Source organism: Medicago truncatula, chromosome 3, assembly GCF_003473485.1.
Source record: "Medicago truncatula cultivar Jemalong A17 chromosome 3, MtrunA17r5.0-ANR, whole genome shotgun sequence".
In the NCBI taxonomy this organism is placed as follows: Eukaryota; Viridiplantae; Streptophyta; class Magnoliopsida; order Fabales; family Fabaceae; genus Medicago; species Medicago truncatula.
Window position 1 is genome coordinate 48,013,714 of NC_053044.1, and position 23,933 is coordinate 48,037,646.

The following is a 23,933-nucleotide window of genomic DNA, read 5'->3' on the forward strand; positions in this document are numbered from 1 at the left end:
AATTATCTATTTTAACTAATTAAACAACACTTAGAAGACAATATCCAAAAAACACTTGTCCGTATTTTCCTTAATTAATACTACTATCAAAGTACGACCAATTTTATTCAAGAAGATTTTTTTTATGCATGGGTCATGCTAACCGGTACTTCCGGATACTAACTACGGAAAAATAAAAAATTAAATTAAAAGTAATATTGTTTAATCTTTTAATGAATTAACTGCACAAATTTCAATGTGATATATATATATATTTATAGGCAAATTCTATGGTACACCTAACATTTTGAGTGTATCGGTACACCAAACATTAAATTAATAATTAAATTGATTGTTTTTTGAAGAAAAACTAATTATTTTCTATCATTGACAATTATAATAATTAAATCTTATTTACCAAAAACGATAAAATAAAATTTACTTTTTTTGAATTTTGATTGCTCATATTGATTATATATATTGATTCCTTTAATATTAAAGTCCTACTAAATTAGTCCCTCTTACATACATAGTTACGCGGGGGTAGACTTTTTGGTTTGGTTTGGTCTGAAAATGTAAAAAAGGCACGTGATGAACAAGTGACGAGACGGTCTTCATTGTCATTGTTGTCTTCTCCTTCGTTTTTTTCCACCTTAGTAGAGAGTATAGAAGAAAGACACTACTCTTTCTTATTTCTTTCTTTCTTTCTTTCTTTTTTCTCTCACTCTAACCAGTAACTAGTAGTACTACCTAACCTACCAATGACCAAAAATCATCATCAATGAGTTCAAATAATAATTCTTCAAAGATTGAATTATTGGTTTGGTTTTCTCAATTCATGGGAGGTCTTTGTTCAAGGTCCTCCCAAGATGTTGACCGTGTCTTCGCCAATTCCTCCGATGCCGATGCCGATTCCGATCATAATAAGCCTAACCCCACCACTCCTCCTCACCCACCCCAAACCATGGACAGAAATAATAATCCTCCCGGACAACTTTTCTACGACGGAATCCCACTCTACGCCGATAAGCCTAGGGCTAAACAACCTACTACTGTTGCTAAAGTACTACTATCTCAATCGATATTACTTTATTTATTTCATTTCAATTGCTAACTCATTAGGAAACATTTTTTTTTGCTTTGACTTGAAATTCTCTATGCTAATTGTGTTTATTATTAATTAGGACTTTTCTAATTTCGATTTAGGTTTTTTTTATTTTTTATTATTACTGCTTAGGACTTTTAAATTTAACAAAGGAAGCTTTTATGACCCAGTATTTATTACCTATTCTGCATAGTTAAAAATGAACCCCAACACAAGGTATAATGGGCTTATGCATTGTCTATGAATCAGTACTAAAGGGCTAATGTGTGAGTAGGCTTGTATAAATGTATTCGTTGGCTTCTATGTAAATGGAATTATTTAGGACAAAAATGAAAATAGCATCTGCTAAGTTCTATCTATTTCAGGTCTCAGAGGTGAGTTCGCGCATTGGACGAGCTGGATTGGGGAAGGCGGTGGAGGTTTTGGACAATCTTGGGAGCAGCATGGCAAATTTAAATGCTGGCAGTGGGTTTGTTTCTGGATCTGCAATAAAGGGGAGTGAAATTTCCATCTTAGCATTCGAGGTTGCAAACACTATTGTCAAAGGTTTTCATCTACTGGAATCTCTTTCCACAAAAAGTATTAGGCATCTAAAAGAAGAGGTGCTTCTTTCAGAGACTGTGCATGATTTAGTGTCAAAGGATAAGGATGAACTTCTTACGATTGTTGCTGCAGATAAAAGGTAAGTATTGGATTAATTGAAGAACTCAAGTGTTTTGTTTTGCATTTCCACAACTCCGTAAAATATAAAAGTTAGTTGTATATGATTTGGGTTTTGTTGTCAGGCAGGAGTTGAAAGTTTTTTCCGACGAGGTGATTCGTTTTGGAAATCGTTCAAAGGATCCTCAATGGCACAACTTAGACCGTTACTTTGAGAAGTAATATAAATTGTACTTACTCGTTCATCTAGCCTTTCATTTGTCTTCAAAACATACATATTTAGCCTTTTATATATGGAGAATGCTAACCATTGCCCTTGGGGCATTCGATAAAGGGATCAAAATAGAAATATAACATTGGAAAATGGTGAAAAGTGATAACTTTAACTTTTTAAAAGTCAAAATGTTGTTGAAATCAATGCAAACATGCTACTTTTGGCTTCCTTAACCATTGCCCAGAGGGCAATGGTTAGCAAGACCCTTTATATATTTATTCTTAGTCATCTTTTTTGTTTTACAATTTAGGATTAGCAAAGAGTCAAGTGCTCAAAGACTCTCAAGAGACGAGGCAGAATCAATGATGAAACAATTGATGACTTCAGTCCAATTTACAGCTGTGAGTGTATTCTCTTATGTCACCAAATAAAGTACTTAGCTTTGCTTGAGGACTGACAGTTACATTTGAAGCTGGAAATATATGGCAATAAAACAAAGGACTGTTGGTAAAAGTATTTTTAATATAAAAACAATTACGCTAGCGGTTAAATTAAGTTTATAGATGATTACTTGTTATACCCCTTTTTCAATATTGCTAACCGGTTGAGTGAGTGTTTGTTCCCAAATAGGACCTTTTTTGCAATTTTCCAAACAATGCATTATAGGAAATTGATTGAAGGTATTGAATCGGTGGTTCTGTTTGTCTAAATCAGTAAATTAGACTACACTTACATCTATTAATAGTAGAAATAGAATAAATGCAATAAATGTTAATTGGTATGATTTGCTAATTCTAATCCTAATAGTAGGATTATAATTTGATTATTTGATTTTAAAAGAAGGAGTTCAATCTACTTCATAATTTGCATTACATATCAATTGCCAAGCGAATTTTATTTTTCTCCATCACTTTCTCGTACTTGATACATTTTACGTGTGTCATGATTTATGCTCAATTAACAAATGAAGAACTTCTGAGTTCAACTATTCCATCCTTGTTCAGTCAAAAATGCTTTAGCTATGTGGTAGTCTCTGGGTACAGTTTATTTCCATTTCTGTCGCCACCCTATATAGTAAAATTTGTTATCATGTAAACATGGCTTTGAGTACGCGTCAAAATTTCTTTATTACACTTGTTTTGAAATAAAAACAATTTAGTTGTTAGGTGTAGAGAGAAGACCCGTAGATTTTTTAGTAAAGAGAGTAAATCAGATGGAGGAATTAGCCTGTAGATTTTGTAGTAAGGAGAGTAGATCAAATGGATGATAGTCAGATTACAAGAGGTAGAAGAAGATCTAGAAAAACTATAAGGAAATATTTAGAGATTAATGAGTTGGATCCAAATATGGTTTATGATAGAATATAGTTGTTGTTGTTGTATAATGGTTAGGTGTTCTTTCTTTCTTAGTTGGATTTTATCATCATACATAATACAAAATGCTTGTTATTTAGGGGATGTCAATCATAAATAATTTTGGAGATATATTATTAGTATTTAAAAATGATATATTTATCAAATAAGCTGAGGTGTAAACAAGGATCCTCTTTATTGCGCCATTTTTAGTGTCTACTCGTATACATTTTAGGGTCTTGCTAACATGTATTCCACAAACAGCAATTATTTATTGAGAAATATTTATTTTCAACTTTTTGATAAATAAATGGGCACAATTCTCGATACAGAATTTATATATTTGCTATATTAACATGTGCCCTTAGAGTTAGAGCTGTTAGCATTTATCTTCAAAGCTTTTTATCCCACTGCAAACCAAATGCTTTATTAAGTTTTAATATACAGTGATTTTGGTACTCCATCTATTTTCCTTTTATTCAACAATAGTTTTTTTATGAGGGATTATTTATTTGTTTGCAAATGATTTTGGAAATCAAATTATCTGTGACCGTAGGAGCTGTACCACGAACTTCATGCATTGGACAGATTTGAACAAGACATTGAGCATAAGGGTGAAGAGGAGGATCAAAGAGGTAATTGTAGAATAATGAGCCATGATATAATACGATACTCTAAACTTTAGCTTGTGACTGGCAACTTTTTTACCTAAAACGCAGAGATCTTATCGAGTTATAATCATACATGAAGAATAATTTTGATATCAGTTTCTTTTTCTTCCCAAAGTTTAGTAATCAATTAGATTGCGATAAATGTGGAACCTGAGGACTACGTCCGCAATGATCATGTAATTAGTTATGAAATATTGAAAAGGATATATGCTAGTGTTAAACAACTTTTCTACCAAGAACTTTGAAATGGACATAAGAACTTGATATCTATGTTCTCCTCTAAGCTTATCCTATTTTGTTATTCTGTTACTAATGCTTTCTCAATTTGTCATTGAGTCTCATTCAAAGTCATTCATATTAAAGTGTAACAGTGTATATACCGTGTAGACAGACTGCGGTAACCAAAACACCTACTTCTAGTTTTCAGTGATATTTTTTAAAAAATTTGGAGCCAGAACAATATATTATTGTTGAGAATGCAATTCTGAAAGGATGGACGATTGCTTACTATTAAATACTTTTGAAAAAAAGTCACAGCTACCCATAAGTTTGACTTTGCAGTAGGGCTGGAAATAAGTCGAGTTGAACCGAACTCGTCTGAGCTCGACTCGACTTGAGTTTGATACGAATCTTTTTTTTAGCTTGAGTTTGGCTCGTTAGGTTCATCTCATTTGCTCAAATCATATAATTTAAAAGGCATTTTTTCTATAAAAAAAGTCCAAATTTTTAGATCTTTCATATTTTAATTTTAAGTGCCATTATATTCATGTTTTTTTCATATAGAAACTATTGCAAAACAGAAGAAAGATTAACAAAATAGCAAAACAGTGAGATTCAGAATTTGCAAGAGAATAGCATCTCAAATAAACCCCACTTAAATTCTACTCTACACCACTCAACAGTCAATGTAGGTGTTGGAAATTCCGCCTTAGTTGCGATCCGCCCCCAGTCGCCTAAATTGCGACCTTCGGTTAGCCTTAATTGCAGCCTCCAACACCTTCATTGTGTTGGCTTTGAGGGGGTGGATTTAGTCCCACATCGGATAGATAGTACTCTTGAGAAGAGTTTATAAAGAGGAGGCACTCCTCACCCTACAAGCCGGTTTTGTAAGGATGAGTTAGGCCCTAGATTTCAACATGGTATCAGAGCCTATGCTAGATCTATCGTCGGGCTTCCCACATCGTCCACGCTTCAGGCCCATTGGGCCGGGCTGAAGCGTGAGGGGGTGTGTTGGAGATTCCGCCTTAATTGCGGTCCGCCCCTAGTCGCCTAAATTGCGACCTTCGGTTAGCCTTAATTGCAGCCTCCAACACCATTGTGTTGGCTTTGAGGGGGTGGATTTAGTCCCACATCGGATAGATAGTACTCTTGAGAAGAGTTTATAAAGTGGAGGCACTCCTCACCTTACAAGCCGGTTTTGTAAGGATGAGTTAGGCCCCAAATTTCAACATGGTATCAGAGCCTATCCTAGATCTATCGTCGGGCTTCCCGCATCGTCCACGCTTCAGGGCCATTAAGCCGGGCTGAAGCGTGAGGGGGTGTGTTAGAAATTCCGCCTTAATTGCGGTCCGCCCCTAGTCGCCTAAATTGCGACCTTCGGTTAGCCTTAATTGCAGCCTCCAACACCTTCATTGTGTTGGCTTTGAGGGGGTGGATTTAGTACTCTTGAGAAGAGTTTATAAAGAGGAGGCACTCCTCACCTTACAAGCCGGTTTTGTAAGGATGAGTTAGGCCCCAAATTTCAACAGTAGGAACAACATAAAAAATATAATCCAGATTTGAATGTTAGAAAGGAAGATGAGAGTGAGAGAGCTAAATGAGGTTTGGTCAAGAATCACTAACCGAGAGGTGAGGAGTTAGAATGTTTACCGGTTGCTTGCTCATGTTATAGACTTGCCATTTTGCTATCTTGGCATTTAGAGAAAAGAACACGAAAAGATTTATTTATTTTTCTTGAAAAGGAGAGTAATGGTTAAAGACTAGGTTTAAGAAACAAGGCATAAAGTTAAAGTATTAATTAAAGGAAACGAGAAGTCAAGTTACATATTTCAAGGTATATAATTTCAAGGCAATTTATACGGTATATTTTTAAAAGGGAAGTAACTTTTTTTTAAAAGAAAAAAGATAAAGTTTAAGGTGTATAACTTTAAAAAATATATAATTTAAGTATTTTTAATAATCGAGCTAACTCATGAACCAAACGAGCCGAACTATATGTAGCTCAAGTTCGGCTCATTTAATAAACGAACTTGATTTTTAACTCAAGTTCAGCTCATTAGGTTCACGAACTAAGTTCAACGAATTAATTGCCGAGTCGAGCTTCGAACTATATTCGAGTTGTCTCGGTTCATTGCCAGCCCTACTTTGCAGTATATTGAGCAGTATTTGGTCATGTTAGTCTCTTATCTCCTATATTATTTGACCTTCGGTATCACTCTTCCCCTTATAGGTGATAGCCTTGCATTCTTGAGAGCAGAAATTAAAAGTCAAAGGAAGCAAATTAAACATTTAAAGAAAAAATCACTATGGTGTAGAAGTTTGGAGGAGGTAACTACAGATTACTTGACGTGTTCATCTCTCCATATCCTCCTCCCTATTTGTTTAATTCTTTATTGAACTTTCATTGAGTCTGATCCACATATAAATTGGTAATACTGAAGATAGTATAGGGAATTAATTTTTATTCATACAGATGGGTTTATCTTGTACATTTCATTCACAGGTCAAAAACCGAGAAAATTTGAGTATGCTCATAATCTAATGGATTGCAGGTTATTGAGAAGCTTGTAGACATTGTACATTTTTTACATTTGGAGATAAGCAATAACTTTGGGAGTGCAGGTCTGTATCCACTTAAAGGCATATATAATGTTTGCTTCAGTTGATTTACGCTGTCCTAGTGCCGCTTAATGTAATAACTATTAGTTCTTATTGCTGTGATGACTTAACTAACATTTTGCTAGCCACTGTCAAAATCTCAGACATGTTAGACTATTTGCCTTATTTTGTAATTGATAAATTTTAAGTTTGCAAGGAATAAAAAGTGTCCACTTTTTGGGAGCAGTTAGCAGCACTGTGTTTTTAATCTCATCAAGTTATTGTTGCAATCAGTTTGTAATGAAAGATTTATTCTGCTTTGCACTGTTAATGTTGTTTATCCATGGGTACTTGCAGATGGCGAAAAGCCAATAATTGGAAACATTGGCAATCGCCAAAGATTGGGCCCTGCTGGTCTTGCTTTGCATTATGCAAATATAGTGCTTCAAATTGATACTCTTGTAAGTCAATCTATATTGTATCTATTTCATTCCATGACTGTTCTTTTTTGCTCCTTATCCTGAATCAGGTGAAAATATAATTGAGGTTCTAGAAATGCTTCTGGCTACTTGTCTGTTATTTTCCTTCTGCTACATTCAGATTTCATGTTGTTGGGTTAAATGTAAATTTCACTTTTTAATCTTTATTTCTTAAGAGGGAAAATCAACTACAAATCTGTTTTATATTGATTAGCATTGTACCGAGTCCATGCTATTGATTTTTTAATCTTTTTAATGCTTTCAGGTAGCCAGGTCTATTTCTATGCCTGCAAATACAAGGGATACATTGTATCAAAACTTGCCCCCTAATATAAAATTAGCTCTACGTTCCAAATTGCCATCCTTTCATGTTGTAGAAGAGGTATGATTAACCAACTTATACTTTCTATTCTTACCGCTTTGTTGAAAAATCAGACTAAAAATTATGGATCTGGACAATTTAGAATAGATATAGAAAGGCTTTAGGCTGTTACACACTTTGCCTCTAGTCCACAACACAACTGAAGAGGGACTATAGTTGGTTTGCTAGTCAATGACTCTTTTTTTTTGATAAAAGTCAATCGCTCTTAACCACCTAGTTAACATTAGTAGCCACCCATCATAATGAATACTCAATAAATGCCCTTGATTTTTCTTAGAAATCGTGGTTGGGTGTAACACAAACCCACAAAACCGGTTTGTGCGGCGCGGATTTCCCACACTTATAAACATTTATTCAGGCCATCTCTCAACTGATGCGGGACTCTCTAACAATTTTATTTCAGCCAATATCTATTCTCTTATATGACTTGCCTTCGTACTTTAGTAGTCTGTTAAACTTGCAGCAACATAATCTACAATTAAAATTCTAAGAAATTGCTTAACAAATTTTGAGAAATCAATTTCCTTCTGCCCTTAGCTTTACACATCCCACTGCAGAAAATCTTAAATTTGTTTCTTAGTTTTTTTGTTCTTTCTTCGTGGTTGCTCTCTGGGTTACACAGCTCACTGTAGCGGATATCAAAGATGAGATGGAGAAAACATTACATTGGTTGGTTCCAATTGCCACAAACACATCCAAGTAAGATATCTCTGGCTTTTTGTCAACTAGCTCCTTAGTGGCCACGTGAAAAGCAACTTTAATCATCAGTTTATTTACTTTACATATAAGATAATCTAACTTTTTTTGGTGTTTTAAAATCGGTTCAGAGCACATCATGGCTTTGGCTGGGTAGGGGAGTGGGCGAACACAGGGTAAGCAGCTATGTTCTATTTTGAATTAGAAATTTGTATTTTTCACCCTTTTGTTTTTTTTCTGTACTTTTAATCCCTTTTGATTATAAATACTTCATTGTTCTTGAAGCTCCGAGGGGAATAAGAAAGTTTTCCAAGGTGGTGCAATGCGGATTGAGACATTCCACTATGCTGATAAAGACAAAGTAGAACATTATATTCTTGAACTTCTCTTATGGCTTCACCGCTTGGCCATCAAAAGCAAGGCTGGCAGTAATGCTGGCAAAGTGAAGTCTGCCATCAAGCCCTCTGTTGGGGCTACCTTAGAAGAGACAAATAATCAGTCTCCAAATGCACTGTCATCATTTTTAACAATCGATGAGCGAAACATGCTGCAGGATGTAAGTAGGAAACCAAAGATGAAAGGAAATAGTAAAAGCTTGGACTTTGACAGTCTGAAGCCTACATTGAGTGAGAAATGCAGACTGACCAAGAGTAGCAGTCTTTCATCAAGTAAAAGCAAGGGATTATCTTTTAATAGGATTTTGTCAAAGCTTCCTGTGATTGATTTTGATATTGACAAAGAACGAGCATTGAACGTGATCGACAGACTAGATGTGGTCAGATAATTGCAAGTTTGACTGGTTGGCTTTGAAATGAATAGAGAGAAGCAATAGTAAGCATGAACGTAAGAGTGGGATTTCTGAGGGGTACGCATATCATACTTACAACAAGCGTTCAACGCCAGTATTTTTGCAGCAACTACGGTGCCATGGATTCCATCAGCTTCATTAAGGTGCATTGTTTTGGTGAAATTCCGCGATGTAGATATGTCATTGTCCACATTATGGTATTAGGGAAATTGTTGAGGTGATATATGTTCATGCTTGCATCAATGTGACCCCACTCGTGTTGGGGCATGGTGGAATTATGGTTTTCAGTCAGTGTATATACTAAATACTAAATGAGTTAATGAGGATGTAGTGACCTTCGTTTTTGCACAGCTTTAAGAAAAGTTCGTGATTGTGAACCAACCATAAATCAATGACAAAACATTCCTATATCGCTACTTTTTTTTTGGGCACAAATTATCCCTTCTTTCTTTGAAACAAAATAGTAAATTTTTCTGGGGATTTTTGAATAATTTTGCGATAAGCACGTACATTCCAAAATATGTAAAAGACACTTTAATGAAGATGTTCAGTTACTTTGTCTTACATTGTCCATCTAAAGTCTTCTATTTGCACATTATCCCACTCATTTAAGTGTTTTTTTTTTTAGAATATATGAAGTGGAAAAATTAACGACAAATTTAAGAACAATTATCAATTTTTTACATCGTCATTTGATTTTGATCATACCTGCTTCTAAAATCACGTCTGTTGAATTGTGATTTAAGTTTTATAAGTTTGTAATGTCATTATTTGGATTGCTTAGACATAAAAGTACTTGATGAAATTATATTGGTCGGAGCATTGTATAATCTTTTTAAATTAAATAAATAAGACTTCAAAGCTTTTATTTTAGGTGAAGATCCTTCAAAATGACAGTTCTACAATTATTTTTTTTGACAAAAGTTCTACATTTTTATAAAGTGAGAAAATGTTGCATGAAAGATTGAAAATTTTGGATCAAATAATTTTATTTGTAATTTTTAAAACTAAACTAATTTTCATTTTTAACGAATGTAAAACTGTTAGGGTTGGACCCACTGAGATTACAAAAAAATATTATATAATATTTTATTTTTATGATTTTAGTTTTCATGCCAGTTGTGACATAAAAAACTGAATCGGCTTAAATATTTATACGGGTTGTGTGTCAATATAGCGAGTTAACACTTGCGCCAAACATTTCAACCTTTTCAGGTCAAAGAAAGTTAATGAGGAAATAATCCAAATCCAAAATGTTGTATATGCGCCAAGAATCATTGATTACATTTGGATCATATTACAATAAAAGAATACATCAAATTTTCCCGATATATTTACAATTGAGCAGTGCTATATAGCACGGCTCCTTTTGCCCACGAAGTAGGAAATCAGCGGACACAATAAAATATATGGGCTAGAGAAAAATAAATGTGATACTATAAGGGATTCATCTGAGGTATATATCATTCGTTTATATTCGTGTTTGTTGATCAGATTGCATCCAAACAATGCTGCAACTTACATGCAAACATGATCAGAGTACCTCCTTCTCAAGTTTCAAAACTGCCATAAAGGCTTCTTGAGGCACATCAACTTTACCAATTGATTTCATTCTCTTCTTTCCTTCAGCCTGGTTGGAGAAAGACGTTAGTCCTATTCTGGTCAATCTAAGGTAAAGCTCAGAATGAATACATGAATTTCGCATCAGCAATTTAATTTCATATTTCCACCGATTGCTGGTAAAACAAAATTAATTTTCTATTCTGTCAAAAATACTACTGAAGAGAAAATTAAAATATGGTACCTGTTTCTTAAGCAGTTTCTTTTTTCTCGTAATGTCCCCACCTAGAAGAATATCATCAAACCAAAACAATTGGAAACAAGCAACCCAGGCAATCAGAAATAAGACAAGCATAATGAATGTAAGTTAAAAGGATAAAAGGTACTACAAAATAAATTACTGCCCATATTTATTTACAGATACATCTGTCCCTTCATATAAGTATTTTTTTAGAAAGAAAAAAAATTGTCCGTAAATATAAGAGTGTCTTCAAATTAGTACATGCATTTATTATTCTTTTCTAAATAGTAAATATCTACATGGGAGGAAGAAATTCTCTTTTCTAAATAGATAAATAAATCTGTCCTCGTGAGCTTAGCTCAGTTGGTATGGACAATGCATAAAATATGCAAGGTCCGGGGTTCGAACCCCGGGCGCCACAAAAAAAAAAAGACGAATAAATCATAGCGAAAGGAATTTTTTTAAATAAGTTGGAAATAACCACAGTTAAACTTATTTAAGATCCCTCAAGGTTTGCAACTTGTCTTACCGTAGCATTTGGCTAATACATCTTTCCTTATTGCAGATAAAGATTCACTAGCAATCACTTTAGCTCCTATGCATGCCTAGAACAGAGATACCAATGATATGTGATTGTGGTTAGTTCCATGACTTAAAAAATAAATTAAACAACTCTTCATAACTGAATCAGAGGGGGAGAAAGAGAAAGTAAACAGCGAAAGTAAAAGTTAGGCATATATAAAGCAGGAAAACCATAGAACATTTTTTTTTTGAAAGTATGAATTAACATCCTAGGAATATTCGATCTTACTTGAATTGGTATTTTAAACATTTGCCGTGGTATGAGCTCCTTCAACTTTAGAGTCAAAGCCCTTCCCACAGAATACGCCTGAAAATACAAGTCATATGTTGATTTTCTGACAAATTTTTGATACAAAATAAAAAGTATAATCATGAAAATGCAGAAAAATTTAACTATAAAGGTATGGCCCATATTACATGAGGCATTGCTCATGCAAAACAGGACATTTTGTGAAACACACTTTACTAAGAGATGTCAGCCAACTGAAGACAAACCTCCTCCTAGTCGGTCTTCTTATAACTGTAACTTTAACAATTCTTTTTTCACATCTCGATTCTCTTTTATTATTGGCTTAATGAATAAGATACGAATTACAGGTCTGATAAACTGGTCTGATTACTAAAGGTAAAAATGTACCTTCCATTTCTCTTTAACCCAAATGCTCGCAAAACTATCTAAAGAAGATTTAAATAATTCGAGTAGAACAAAACTTACAAACTGTTTTGTACATGTTTGTACTGTTTGCCTATTAAATTTCGATATCTAGATTAAACCTTCCACGTCACAAGAACCAACCCACTATATTCCGTTAACACTTATTTTTACACTCTTATTCTTTCCCCACCTTATCCCTTGACCCTTCCACGTTATGAATACCTTGATTACTTCGACACCTAGTCACAGGTGAAGCATCGACATTCTTATTCTGATGGGAGTGCAAATCCAATGGTTGAACAAAAATGGTGGTGGATGCTTCCATTAATAAATAAGACAAGTTACAATTGTAATTGATTCTAACTTTAAAATAAATAAATAAATAAAAAAACCTAACAAAGCTGGAAAAATAGGTGACACGTGAAAACAAACTCAAAAACAAAGAAAAAGGAGCAGTGCAGTTATATCACAAATATGCTGCAAGTTTTGTTTATATTCTATATACAATATCTCAAGAGCCGGAAATTTTTATTAACAATCCATATATAGACTAAAGAAAAGAGAACTAGTAAGTTACCTTATCTCTGTGCACAATTGTAGCCAACGGCTCTACACATTCACCATTTATCTGTATGTCGAGTTTAGTTAAATCACTTTCTTTGTAACTGAAAATTAAATAACAGAAAGTATTAGAATATTAGGAGGATTCTTAGCAAAAACAGACTTCTCACGCTTATCATCATAATTTCATTTGATAATAGAAAAGATAGCTTTAAAAATATAAATACAAGCATAATCCACTTCAAATTGGAAAACACCGTCCAGTTCCAATACAGAGTACAAGGTATATAAGGTAACATGGTGCAACACAATACAGAGCATCTGAATTAGTACGCCGACGGTATAGTATTGCATGAGTTAAGAGCAGAAAATTCTAAACTGCAGTTGTGAAGAGAAGCTTTGGAATCAAGGGTTCTGTTAAAGTAGCGAGTATATGGTGTGCAAGTCAAGCAAATGGTTTAGAGATTCATGGGGATGTCACACGTAGGAGAAGTACTGAAGTTGGATGGATAAAATGGAGAAATGTTGTACATTTTGTGGTCACAGCCTCAATTGGTAGTGATTGATGTGCAATTAAGTGTAAATAACATGAGCAAAAAAGTTAGTATAGTAGAATAGTGCTATAGAAGAGAATAATAAAGTGATCAGGTTATGTGAAAAGAAAACCTATAGAGGCTCAAGTGAGAAAAATAGATCAAATAGAAGATACTAAAACAGTTAGAGGAAGAAATAAGAAACATTGGGAGAAGCCATTAAATTAAAGCCTTGTTTTTAATGGATTTACAGAAAGTTTAGATTTTGATATAACTCAAAGATGTCAAATGATCCATCAAGTCAAACATCGACAATTGGATAAAGCTTGTTGTCACGTAAGGGTGCGACTCAAGATTGAATGTCAATAATGGCACCCACTAGGTAAAGTATACATAGAATATTCTATTTCCTTTTCAAAGTGTCATCAGAAGTATAGTTGCAGCCAGGGGCGGAGCCACCTCTTAGTGAGGGTGTGTACCTGCACCCCCTGAGATTGTAAAATTTCTTCCAATTATCTTAGTTTATTCGCACCTGCACACCCTCGGAAATTAATTTTGCACCAGCTGCAGTTTCACTTAGCTATTTTGCACTTATCCAAATATTATGCTCTCACCTTCTGACGCGTAAGAGGTGCTCACCTGACATAGAGGACAGCTTTTCCCACTCTCTTAGGTCATCACTCAAGTTTTACACTTTCTTAAAGTGTTTATATTACTTTTTCCTCATTTTTTATTATACTGTATTACCTCAAAGTTCTCAAAGAGCTAAAATAAAAGTAAATATAGAAGGAATACATGTTCTTCAAGCCATGATCAGGACTCACTAAGCCAAGTTCACAGTTGGCATATATATATATATATAATCCAGAAAATACTTATCTGTTAAAAATATTTAGACATGATATTTCAGTATACACATAACAAAATATATATCGATTTAATTATTTTAAAATATATATTATTTAATTCTTTTCTTTATCTTTTCTCAAGTGTGCGACCAAATATCGTATCTATCCAAATTATCTCATATAATACTCAACAAATCATTTTAGCTTATTTCACACTCATTCTCTTTTTTTACTATATCCATTCTAGAAATGTCCTCGTGAGCTCAGCTCAGTTGGTATGGGCAATGCATAATAATATGCAAGGTCCGGGGTTCGAACCCCGGCCACCACAAAAAAAAATATTCATTCTAGAATTATTGTGGAGTATCAATTTATCATATAAAAAAGTCTAAAATAAATATCATTTTTTTTTATATTAATTATTTATCTAATCATACTTCTATATTAATATTGTCTAGTCCACATTTTTGAATCATGAAAGACATGAAAATTTATGTGCTTGTTTTTGTTTATTTTTTGAAAAAATAATTATTTGGTTGAGTAAAAAATTATAAATTTTGTCGTTTAAATAAATGGTAAAAAATATTTTTTACAATTTCCTTTATATATATATACATATATATATATAATGTTAAAGAGTTTGCCCCCCCTGACCTAGGGTCCTGGATACGCCACTGGTTGCCAGCTGTTGCCCACATATTCCTCTATTGAAATCATCCCCTGCTACCCAACTTGAATCTTAGAATATTTTCGAATTGCTAGAGAGAAATTCTCTTAGCTCCAGTCCATTCCTACCTCTCATTTTCAAGATGATTAATGCAGCAATAATTTACAATTCCTAAACTATAGGTATTTCCTATTTAATTATTTATGAAAACCACTTCAATTACACCTTATAATCAGGGATTTTACAATTGCCAACACTCAACAGCATGTATTCCAACAAATCATCAATAAACTATGCTTTCAGATATACTTACCCGGTAACAGTATACTCCATACTAGCGTAACCCTTACTTCTTGACTTTAATTGGTCAAAGAAATCACCAACCATCTACAAGATTGATATTTGAGGAGATTCAGATACATGGAAGCCCAAACTAGTCAAACAGCGGCACATGATTTACAGGGTAGACCCACAAGAAATAATGCAAACAATTACCTCAGCTAGTGGTAATTCATAGGTGAGCGACGCCCTAATTTCACTCATAAATTTCATTTCTTTGAACTGCCCTCTTCTTTCTTGAGCCAGTTCCATAAGCGGGCCAATATAGTCCTTTGGCGTAAGCATCTCAATCTGTATGCATTAATTGCAAGTTAAGACCATATTTGTGGACACACACAATACTTATAAATTAATAGGTTTAACCTAAACTGCTTCAAATTTTCAAAAAGTGAACAATAAACACCACAACTGCAAGAAATAACCTTAACAACTGGCTCCTCAATTGATCTTCTTATACCAGGCTCAGGAAGCAAAGATGGATTTGAGCATTCAACCTTCAAGCATTATGTGATTTGGACAAAATGACGGTGTCAATATTACACAATTGAAAAATATAAAGGAGATTCAATTTTAATGAATCGTTTACAAAAAGAAAGTATTACATAGAAAGGGAGCTTAGGAATGAGAAGAAATTACAGTATCACCATTAGCACAGTTCACTCTGTATACAACACTTGGAGCAGTAGTTATCAGGCTCAAATTGTATTCTCTCTCAAGTCTCTCCTGTAATATAAAGTGGTTGAAAATATAAGACCGGGTTTCTGAAATTAATCAGAACTTTTAACCTTATCTCTAAGAACTAAGCAATATAAGAACATTCAAGCATTTCCTACGAAAGCCAAAGAGTAGATACTACATACTTCAATAAAATCAAACCTGAACAATTTCCATGTGGAGAAGACCCAGAAACCCACATCTAAAGCCAAATCCCATAGCACTTGAGGTTTCAGGTTCAAACTGAAAACCGAAAAAGAAAATATACTCTTCAAATAATTAATAACTACCAATGTCAGCTTCATGGCAACAAAATTGGATATTTAGGAGGGGGTGGGGGGTATTGAGATAGATAAAGATACTATAAATCAAGAGAAACCACACATTCAGATCGTACATGTTATAATTAAAGTTAACTTTATGCCTAGCAGATTTGACATGAACGTTTCTTTCATGAAAGAATCTTAAGTCAAAAGTGCAACAGAATAATTAACTTAATATCAAGCCAAACAACTTAAAGAAAAGGTGAATTGGTAGTTAAATCTATTCTAACTAAAATAATAATTTTAAAGATGAAGTGCAAGCTATAACTGAAAGATGATAGATACATAAAAATGCAAATTATTTCCCCTTGCCAAATGCCTAAAACGAAAGATGCACTATTTTCCAGCATATAAGTATATAATGCCACCTTCAGTGCAGCATCATTGAGTTGAAGCTTCTCAAGTGCATCCCGTAGCTCGGGAAATCTGGTAACAGAACCAAAAAATTTTGACTAACTCCGGCAACATTAACGATTAACAATACAATACAATTCTTTTGTTCAACAAAGAAAAAAAAATGGAAATAAGAAATCAATACTGGTCAGCATCAATAGGAAACAGGCCACAGAACACCATAGGAGTGGCTTCCTCATATCCAGGGAGTAAATTGTCTGCCTTTCTAAAATGGTGGGTGATCGTGTCACCCACTCTGGCATCAGCTACTGTTCTTATTGATGCAGATAGATAGCCCACCTATTCAAGCACAACACGAGATATCAATGTTCAGAATGAATTAAAATTGCTTCTTTATCTTTCTTTACAAAATTAACAGCAAGAAAAGAACAAACTCAACATTGCATAAAATTGTCGAGCCAGAAAAACATGCATAGACAAACACAGACATGTTCAGGACGAGAAACAATACATCAGTGACATATATTATCTCATCAAATTTGTTATGTCAACTTAAAAGTCGTTTATCAGTTATCTACTTCCATGCTTCACATCGGACAAGCAATGGGAATGGGGGGGGGGGGGGTTAGGAGAAACGAAGGTACTAAACGACAACAGCCAGTAGATTTTATTTTTCCACAAGGTGAGTGACTTCAAGCATCAATTGATGCTGCAAAGTCTTGTCATGTACTAGGTCCAAAGATAGACCATTTACTACTAAATATCTCTTAATATTTGGCCTATGGTTTTTCTTCATCTCAACTATTGTACTATCCTCCATCGATTAACCCTCCTCATTGTTGCAACTATAGGTCTTCACACATGTACAAGCCACTGAAGACGAGGCTCTACCACATTTTCTAGAATTGGTACTACTCACTTTTCTCTCTAATGATTGTATTTTTATTGGCTTAATAGCAGTTTTCGCCCCCTAAGGAAAAAAACTACAAAACCGCCCCCTAAATTTTGCAACTGTAGCAGTTTTCGCCCCCCAAGACCAATTTTTGGTAAAAAAATAACACATGGCACCTCACTTAGGGTGCCACGTCAGCGTAGACCGAGTCAAAATTGGCCGTGGGGGCCAAAACTGCCACAGAAGCAAAACTTAGGGGGCGGTTTTGTAGTTTTTTTTCTTAGGGGGCCAAAATCGCAACTTTGGGAAAGTTAGGGGGCTAAAACTGCTATTAAACCATTTTTATTCTTGTCTTATCTTCTGTAACCACTCATCCGTTGGTATCATTCCCATCCTTTCAATACTAAGTTTACTTTCTTGTTGGCTTTTTACCACCTATTATTATTTTCCATACAACATTGCAGTTCTTATAGCTGTGCAGCAAAATCTTCCTTTAAGCTTGCGCGGATATCTTGAATATTTAGTTTGCGAATAGTTTACTAAAAAAATAACTATCAATTACACATGGACTATAGTTATTCATAACCTATGGAATTGAAGATTAAGAATAAAAATCATAGATTGACATTGATTACAAAGTACGCAAGTAAATAGTTATAATCGAGCGTAACTTATTGTGTAGGAGAGGTAGTTAGAGTGTAAGATGAGTTTCAAAGTAAGTTTAAAGTTAGACTGTTTCATACTTCAATAGATATATTATTCGATTCAACTTCCTTACCATTAGTCATTTTCTTCAATGTTTTTTTTACCTCTATTTCTTGAATTCTTTGGTAGTAGGTAATATGGATTCTCGTCTCTAGCATTAAGGTTCTTTGAGTTCAATAATACTCATGATCTTCATTAAAAAGTTTATGAAAATAGCTCTTTCGACTTTTATTGATATTTTGTTCCATGACCAATACCTTTACCTCGTCATCTTTACAGAACCAAAAACAGTAGTAAACATTGTCGGCAATATGAAATGTCTATCAACTCAATCATTTAGAAGAATTACTTTACCTCACCAGCAAACAACTCTTCAGCTTGAAGTTGATTGGGAGACAAAACTCCAATTTCATCGGCAAAATAATCCTGTAGTTTAATAAGAATATAAGGAGTGATCGCAGTAACAAAGTTTTCATCAAAGATTAGACTACTTTTGAATTTATTTGCAGTTACGTTGAAGATTTAAAGAATGAAATTATGAACAGGCAACTTTTGTTGAAGGTCGTCCCCACCAAACTTAATCTTTGGTAGAAGAGGAAAGGGGGCATAAAATAAGAAATGTACTTTACCTTACCACTAGCCATAAAATAAACTCTGTCGCCTTTCTTTATTGTGCCATCTACAACTCGGAAGTATACAATAACACCTCTATATGGATCGTAGTAACTGCACTAAGATTCATAGAAACATTATATGAGAAACTGAAGGCTAAATAGCACATGTAAATAAATATCAGCTGACAGAAAATGTAATGAAGGTTTAAAATACCGCACAAACAAAAGGAATTTTAACATTGCATGCATGTAAATATTCAGCCTCTATGTGCATGTGAGTGTGTGTGTAGTAATTGTATAGAACCTATGTTCATAAACTGAAACAGAAAGGTCCTTGAACTTAGATGAACCTATGAGGAACTAAACTTCAACGCAAAATAATCAACTAAACTAAAGTGTGGGACTATGAGTATGAAATCAAATCATTGGACTTAAATAAGCCAACCAATTATCATCTGAAGTGTACATGTGATGCGGCAATTTTTAGATCAAGGAGCTTACCAAAATGATTTCATAATATCGGTGTCATCCAAATCTTAAACAAGGGTCCATGTAAATTCACAGTATACTGGCAAGTGGCAACATGATGCTTCATTTCATCATTAAATTGGTTGGTTTAATAACACTTACAAAATCTAAAGAGTACCTATCAAATATTAAAGCCCTCAGTGGCTTCTTTGATGTATCAGAAGGTGGGGGAACTCTTGCAACAATTGCATTGAGAATGTCCATTATACCTATTCCTTCCTATAAAAGAAAGTAATTTCATTGTTTGCAAACAATATTTCTATACGTAGTATCATAATCTGAATTACTTAAAGTGGTAAATAAGACAACAAAGAACAAGGAAAAACAAAAACCGACCTTTGCAGAGCAGAGAATGGCATTGCTACAGTCTAGACCTATAACCTACAAGAAATCAATTCAACTTAGAAAACTTCTTACAAATATATACGCATGAATCAAGAATTCATGAATTAAGAATAAAGTAATGATACTCGTGCAAGAAAGTCCTGGTTAACAGGTTCTCAGATTTAAAATTGCCTGACCTGTAAACTCTAACCACTCCAATTACTGTGAATTAATCTTGAAAGTAGGAACCGAGACTTTGAATGTTACACAAATAATTGGTATAAAATTTCTCCAGTCAAACAACAAATAAATCATTGGATCATAGTATAACAAACTTAAACTGAGAAAGATTGTAGAGTCTCTCTCTCCCTCTTTGAAACAGAAAGGTTAAGAGTGTGATGACATCAAGGATCTAGTTTAAAAACAAACCTCTTCAATCTCTTTGAGAACTCGATCTGGTTCTGCACCTGGAAGATCTATTTTGTTCAAAACCTGTTAAAGAACATCCAGCATTATTATTAAATATGTGTGCATGCCTACACACTTATAATATCTCAAAAGTTTATAATTTCCGAAAAAGTGAACGAAACATGGAGACAAAACCATCTGCAATTTGGAAAGGAAAAATCCATTGCCACAACTTTGTGGCAATAAAAGAATACAACTAGTCGCTGCTTGACAGATGGTCTTACATATGAATTGCACATTACATGATTTTTTCGTGGGCATGCATGACAGTGAGCAACTAGCCTTCTTAATTAAAAAAATACATTTTGAGTTTATGAATTCAAAATTATAATTGATAAAGGATAATGGGTATCTAAGTATATTAACATAAAAAAAATTAAATAGAAGAAAAGTTAAGAGCATAATAATAAAACGGCATACTTACAGGGATAATTTCTAGGTTGTTATCCAAAGCTAAATAAACATTAGCTAGTGTTTGTGCTTCAACCCCCTGTTATTTGGAAATAATTTTTCATGAAAAAGCAAAAACCAGCTCACAGTGAGGATATCACCATCATACCATAGAAGTTATAATTTATAAACCTAGAAAGGAAATACGAAAATTAAAATCATGGAGCCTCACCTGAGAAGCATCTACTACAAGGAGAGCACCCTCACACGCAGCGAGTGATCGAGAAACCTGGTCACAGATGAATAGTCAAAATCATACTATTACCTTGATAATGCTCTCATGGGTTATTACCGACCAAAATAACAAGAAAAAGTGTTCTTGTTGGAGGATGAGTTTGTCTAATTACTCAAATGTAATACATGAACTCAATCAAATGATTCAACACTTTTTTCAAAGTCGTTTTTGTATAATACAGTGAAATGGCCGAATAGTAAGTTCAGAATGTAATTGATTCAACACTTTTTTCAAAGTCGTTTTTGTTCTAAAACTTGGGTAAGATAGAAAATAACAGAAGACTAAGGTTTTCAATAAAGGTAACGTCAAGGTTATTTAGATCACCACAGCTCAGTGTTGTCAATTGTGGATCATGGAAAATAGCTTATTGTGGAACAATTGCAGTTTGTACAAATTCCGGTATGCAATAGCGCTATAACGCCGATTCCGCTATTTGACAACAGTGACACAACAACAGTTTAAAACCTTGCCAAAGATAAAATAGTTTTCCAAAATGGTTTCTCATAAGTGGTGATGGAGAACAAAAAATTCTGCTATGCAATAGTGCTATAGCACCGCTTCTGCTATTTGACAACACTGCCGCAGCTGCAGTTTAAAACCTTGCTAGACACAACAGTTTTCCAGAATGGTTTCTCATAAATGGTGATGGAGAACATAAAAAGAGCGGAGATCAAATTGAATTCCAGCCAAATTGTAACCTTTTATCTGCTTTTAGTTCCAACACAATAATTTATTTTCAAAAACATGCTATTCACCTATAAATTCCTGAGTAACATGAGTTGGCCTAAACAATGTAAAATGTGATTCTTTTGAGCATTATATCATTATAGTTGACACTATTTGGCATTGCAGAAATCAGGCTCGATTTGATGGTAAAAAAGCTAGCTCCAAGCTGCCTTGATTAGAATAGTTGCTAATGTGTCTCTAACAGGTAATCATACATCATCCACTACTTCATCTTCTATTCAAGAATTTCAAATTCTTAAGTCTTTCATGATCAAGGGCCGCTCTCCTAGGACTACCAGAATCAAAGAGGTTTTTTTGGTATCCACCAAAAGCTTATTGGACTAAATGTAATACAGATGGGGAAGCTAAACAATGTAGAAAATAGGCTCCAAAGAATATAAGAGTATGTAGTTACTACATTCACATACCTCGTAGGAGAAGTCGACGTGTCCAGGAGTATCTATCAAATTTAAGCAATATGGTTCATTTTCAAACACATAACGCATTCGAGCAGCCTGTCATGATCAAAATCAGATTAATACTTTCTCCACCATTGTATACAAATTTAAAATTCTCAAAAACATTTGAAAATCATATTTTCCCAAACAAAATGAAAAAAATCCATCTCTCTTAACAACATTTAAAACAGGATGCTAGTTTGGATATTTTGACACACAAATTTGACATCAACTGAATGGTTAAAGGAGTTCATTAATCATTAATCATTCGCTTAACACAATTAAACACCATTTTCACGTGTGTATATATATATATATATAATGATGAAGATAAGAAAAGGAAAACATGAACCTGAAGCTTAATAGTGATGCCTCTTTCTCTCTCTAAATCCATATTATCAAGAAACTGTTCCTTCATTTCTCGCTGTGGCACAGTACCAGTAACCTGAAGCAACTTATCCGCTAACGTGGACTTCCCATGGTCAATATGAGCAATGATGGAAAAGTTCCGTATATTCGACACCGGCACTTTAGAGAGACGATCCTGGCCATCTTTAGCAGGGGAGTCGAAGTTAGAGACGGTGTCGGTGCTGGCAACGCGGCAGAAGACGGAGGAATTGCGGCGGGAAAAGGTGAAGCGAGGTTTGGATGAGGAACTGAAGAAACTAGTGGCGGTTATTGGTGTTCGTTGAGAATGGTGGAGTAACCGTTGAGTTTTAACGGATAAGAATAGAGACCCGCCACAAAGTTCCGTGGCCATTGAAATTGTGACTCTGCTACTCAACCAGATTACTGTATCTTCATTTCACTTTTGTCATTGTGGCGCCATGGGACCCACTTTTACTTCATTTTGGATTGGATTGGATTGGATTGGGTCTATCTATCAATTTAGTCTAACTCTAATGGCTCTTATATTCACACTCCCTTTTTCTAAAATGTATTGAGTTAGACCTGATCGTCGAGGGAGTTCAAGAGATCATCCACGTTGGATAAAGATTAACTACAGAGTTGAGTTAGACACCACAGTTTAACTCATAAAGCATTTAATTTGTGAGTTCTCTCAATTATATCTTGCTCAATCTTTACTTTTTGAAGTAACGTAGAACTTCTAACTCACATCATACTTGCCAAAATAAGTTTACACTAACGTTCAATCAACTTACAACTTTCAACCACGCTAGTATTATGTATTTTAATAATATTTAATGGTATATTTGTATTATAGCCAAATGTGCATTATGTAGTAAAATCACGTTTGTCAAAAAAATAAATGTAGTAAAATCGCATAGGTAAAAAATATTCCTATTTTACTAACATTATCCTTCCTCACACACAAGCTTATGATTGGATCTAAAATTAAAGACCAATATAAAATACTACTTAATCTTTATTTTCTACCACCATCTTTATCACTCATACTCTATTTCATTTCCACTAAAAAAGAAATTGTAGCCTCCGGCACACCTAACCCATTCTTTCTCATTGCCGATAAGATCGTCCATTTATTTGTCAGTTTCTTCTTGTTAGTTATACAAAATCGTGTGAAAAACGGAGAACATGGAAAACAAAATATGAAATACAAAGTTCGATTAAATATTTGAGTATGATTTTTGCATGAAATACAAAATATTTGAGTATGATTTTTGCATGAAATACAAATAGCGAGAATATAGATTTTTTTAAATTGTATATTCAAACAAGTCGGTCAAATGAACCGATCCAAGTTCCCGTGAGCTTAGCTCAGTTGGTAGGAACATGCATTGTTATATGCAGGGGTCAGAGTTCAAAACCCGAACATCTACTTATTCACCTTGAAAAAGGTGAATTATAGCCACTAGCTACTTGACCAAAAAAATGGATCGATCCAAACTAGTTAGTTTAATTTGGTTCCTTTTTTAAAAAATATATATTGATAGACGGACCAATGAAGATTTCAAAAATGTGAAATGAATCAATTGTTGCATTCACAAATGTGAAATGTCAAATTTAAGAT

The 23,933-nt window shown here is 34.1% G+C and overlaps 2 protein-coding genes across 2 annotated transcripts; one reads left to right on the plus strand and one right to left on the minus strand.

The window, feature by feature from the left end:
* The first annotated feature begins 560 nt into the window (after nt 1-560).
* Nucleotides 561-9,579, plus strand: LOC25489876 (protein PSK SIMULATOR 1). The gene is made up of 12 exons (XM_013606157.3): nt 561-1,042; nt 1,450-1,766; nt 1,870-1,962; nt 2,269-2,359; nt 3,867-3,945; nt 6,431-6,528; nt 6,753-6,822; nt 7,156-7,259; nt 7,543-7,659; nt 8,282-8,358; nt 8,487-8,531; nt 8,641-9,579. The coding sequence occupies exons 1-12, from the start codon at nt 761-763 to the stop codon at nt 9,137-9,139; spliced, it is 1,872 nt and encodes a 623-aa protein (XP_013461611.1). The 5' UTR covers nt 561-760; the 3' UTR covers nt 9,140-9,579.
* An 814-nt stretch (nt 9,580-10,393) lies between these two features.
* On the minus strand, nt 10,394-22,742 carry LOC25489877 (translation factor GUF1 homolog, chloroplastic). The gene is made up of 21 exons (XM_013606160.3): nt 22,293-22,742; nt 21,911-21,997; nt 20,694-20,750; nt 20,496-20,561; nt 20,033-20,095; nt 19,616-19,660; nt 19,398-19,498; nt 18,767-18,863; nt 18,492-18,563; nt 16,725-16,879; nt 16,555-16,612; nt 16,026-16,106; nt 15,786-15,872; nt 15,572-15,643; nt 15,306-15,440; nt 15,124-15,197; nt 12,779-12,866; nt 11,776-11,853; nt 11,494-11,569; nt 10,968-11,008; nt 10,394-10,793 (listed from the first exon to the last, which is right to left on the minus strand). Exons 1-21 carry the CDS (start codon nt 22,698-22,700, stop codon nt 10,698-10,700), a joined length of 2,037 nt encoding a protein of 678 aa, XP_013461614.1. The 5' UTR covers nt 22,701-22,742; the 3' UTR covers nt 10,394-10,697.
* Nucleotides 22,743-23,933: the final 1,191 nt, after the last annotated feature.

Bases quoted from the DNA above. Each gene is read 5' to 3' on its own strand.
- LOC25489877 (XM_013606160.3), bottom strand. From the start codon at position 22,700: ATGGCCACGGAACTTTGTGGCGGGTCTCTATTCTTATCCGTTAAAACT. The intron at 21,998-22,292 runs GTTCATGTTTTC...TGATCATGACAG, and splicing joins GCATCACTATTAAGCTTCAG to GCTGCTCGAATGCGTTATGT. The intron at 15,644-15,785 runs GTAATTTCTTCT...TAATGCTTGAAG, and splicing joins ACTGTGCTAATGGTGATACT to GTTGAATGCTCAAATCCATC.
- LOC25489876 (XM_013606157.3), top strand. From the start codon at position 761: ATGAGTTCAAATAATAATTCTTCAAAGATTGAATTATTGGTTTGGTTT. The intron at 1,043-1,449 runs GTACTACTATCT...TATCTATTTCAG, and splicing joins AACCTACTACTGTTGCTAAA to GTCTCAGAGGTGAGTTCGCG. The intron at 7,660-8,281 runs GTATGATTAACC...TGGGTTACACAG, and splicing joins CCTTTCATGTTGTAGAAGAG to CTCACTGTAGCGGATATCAA.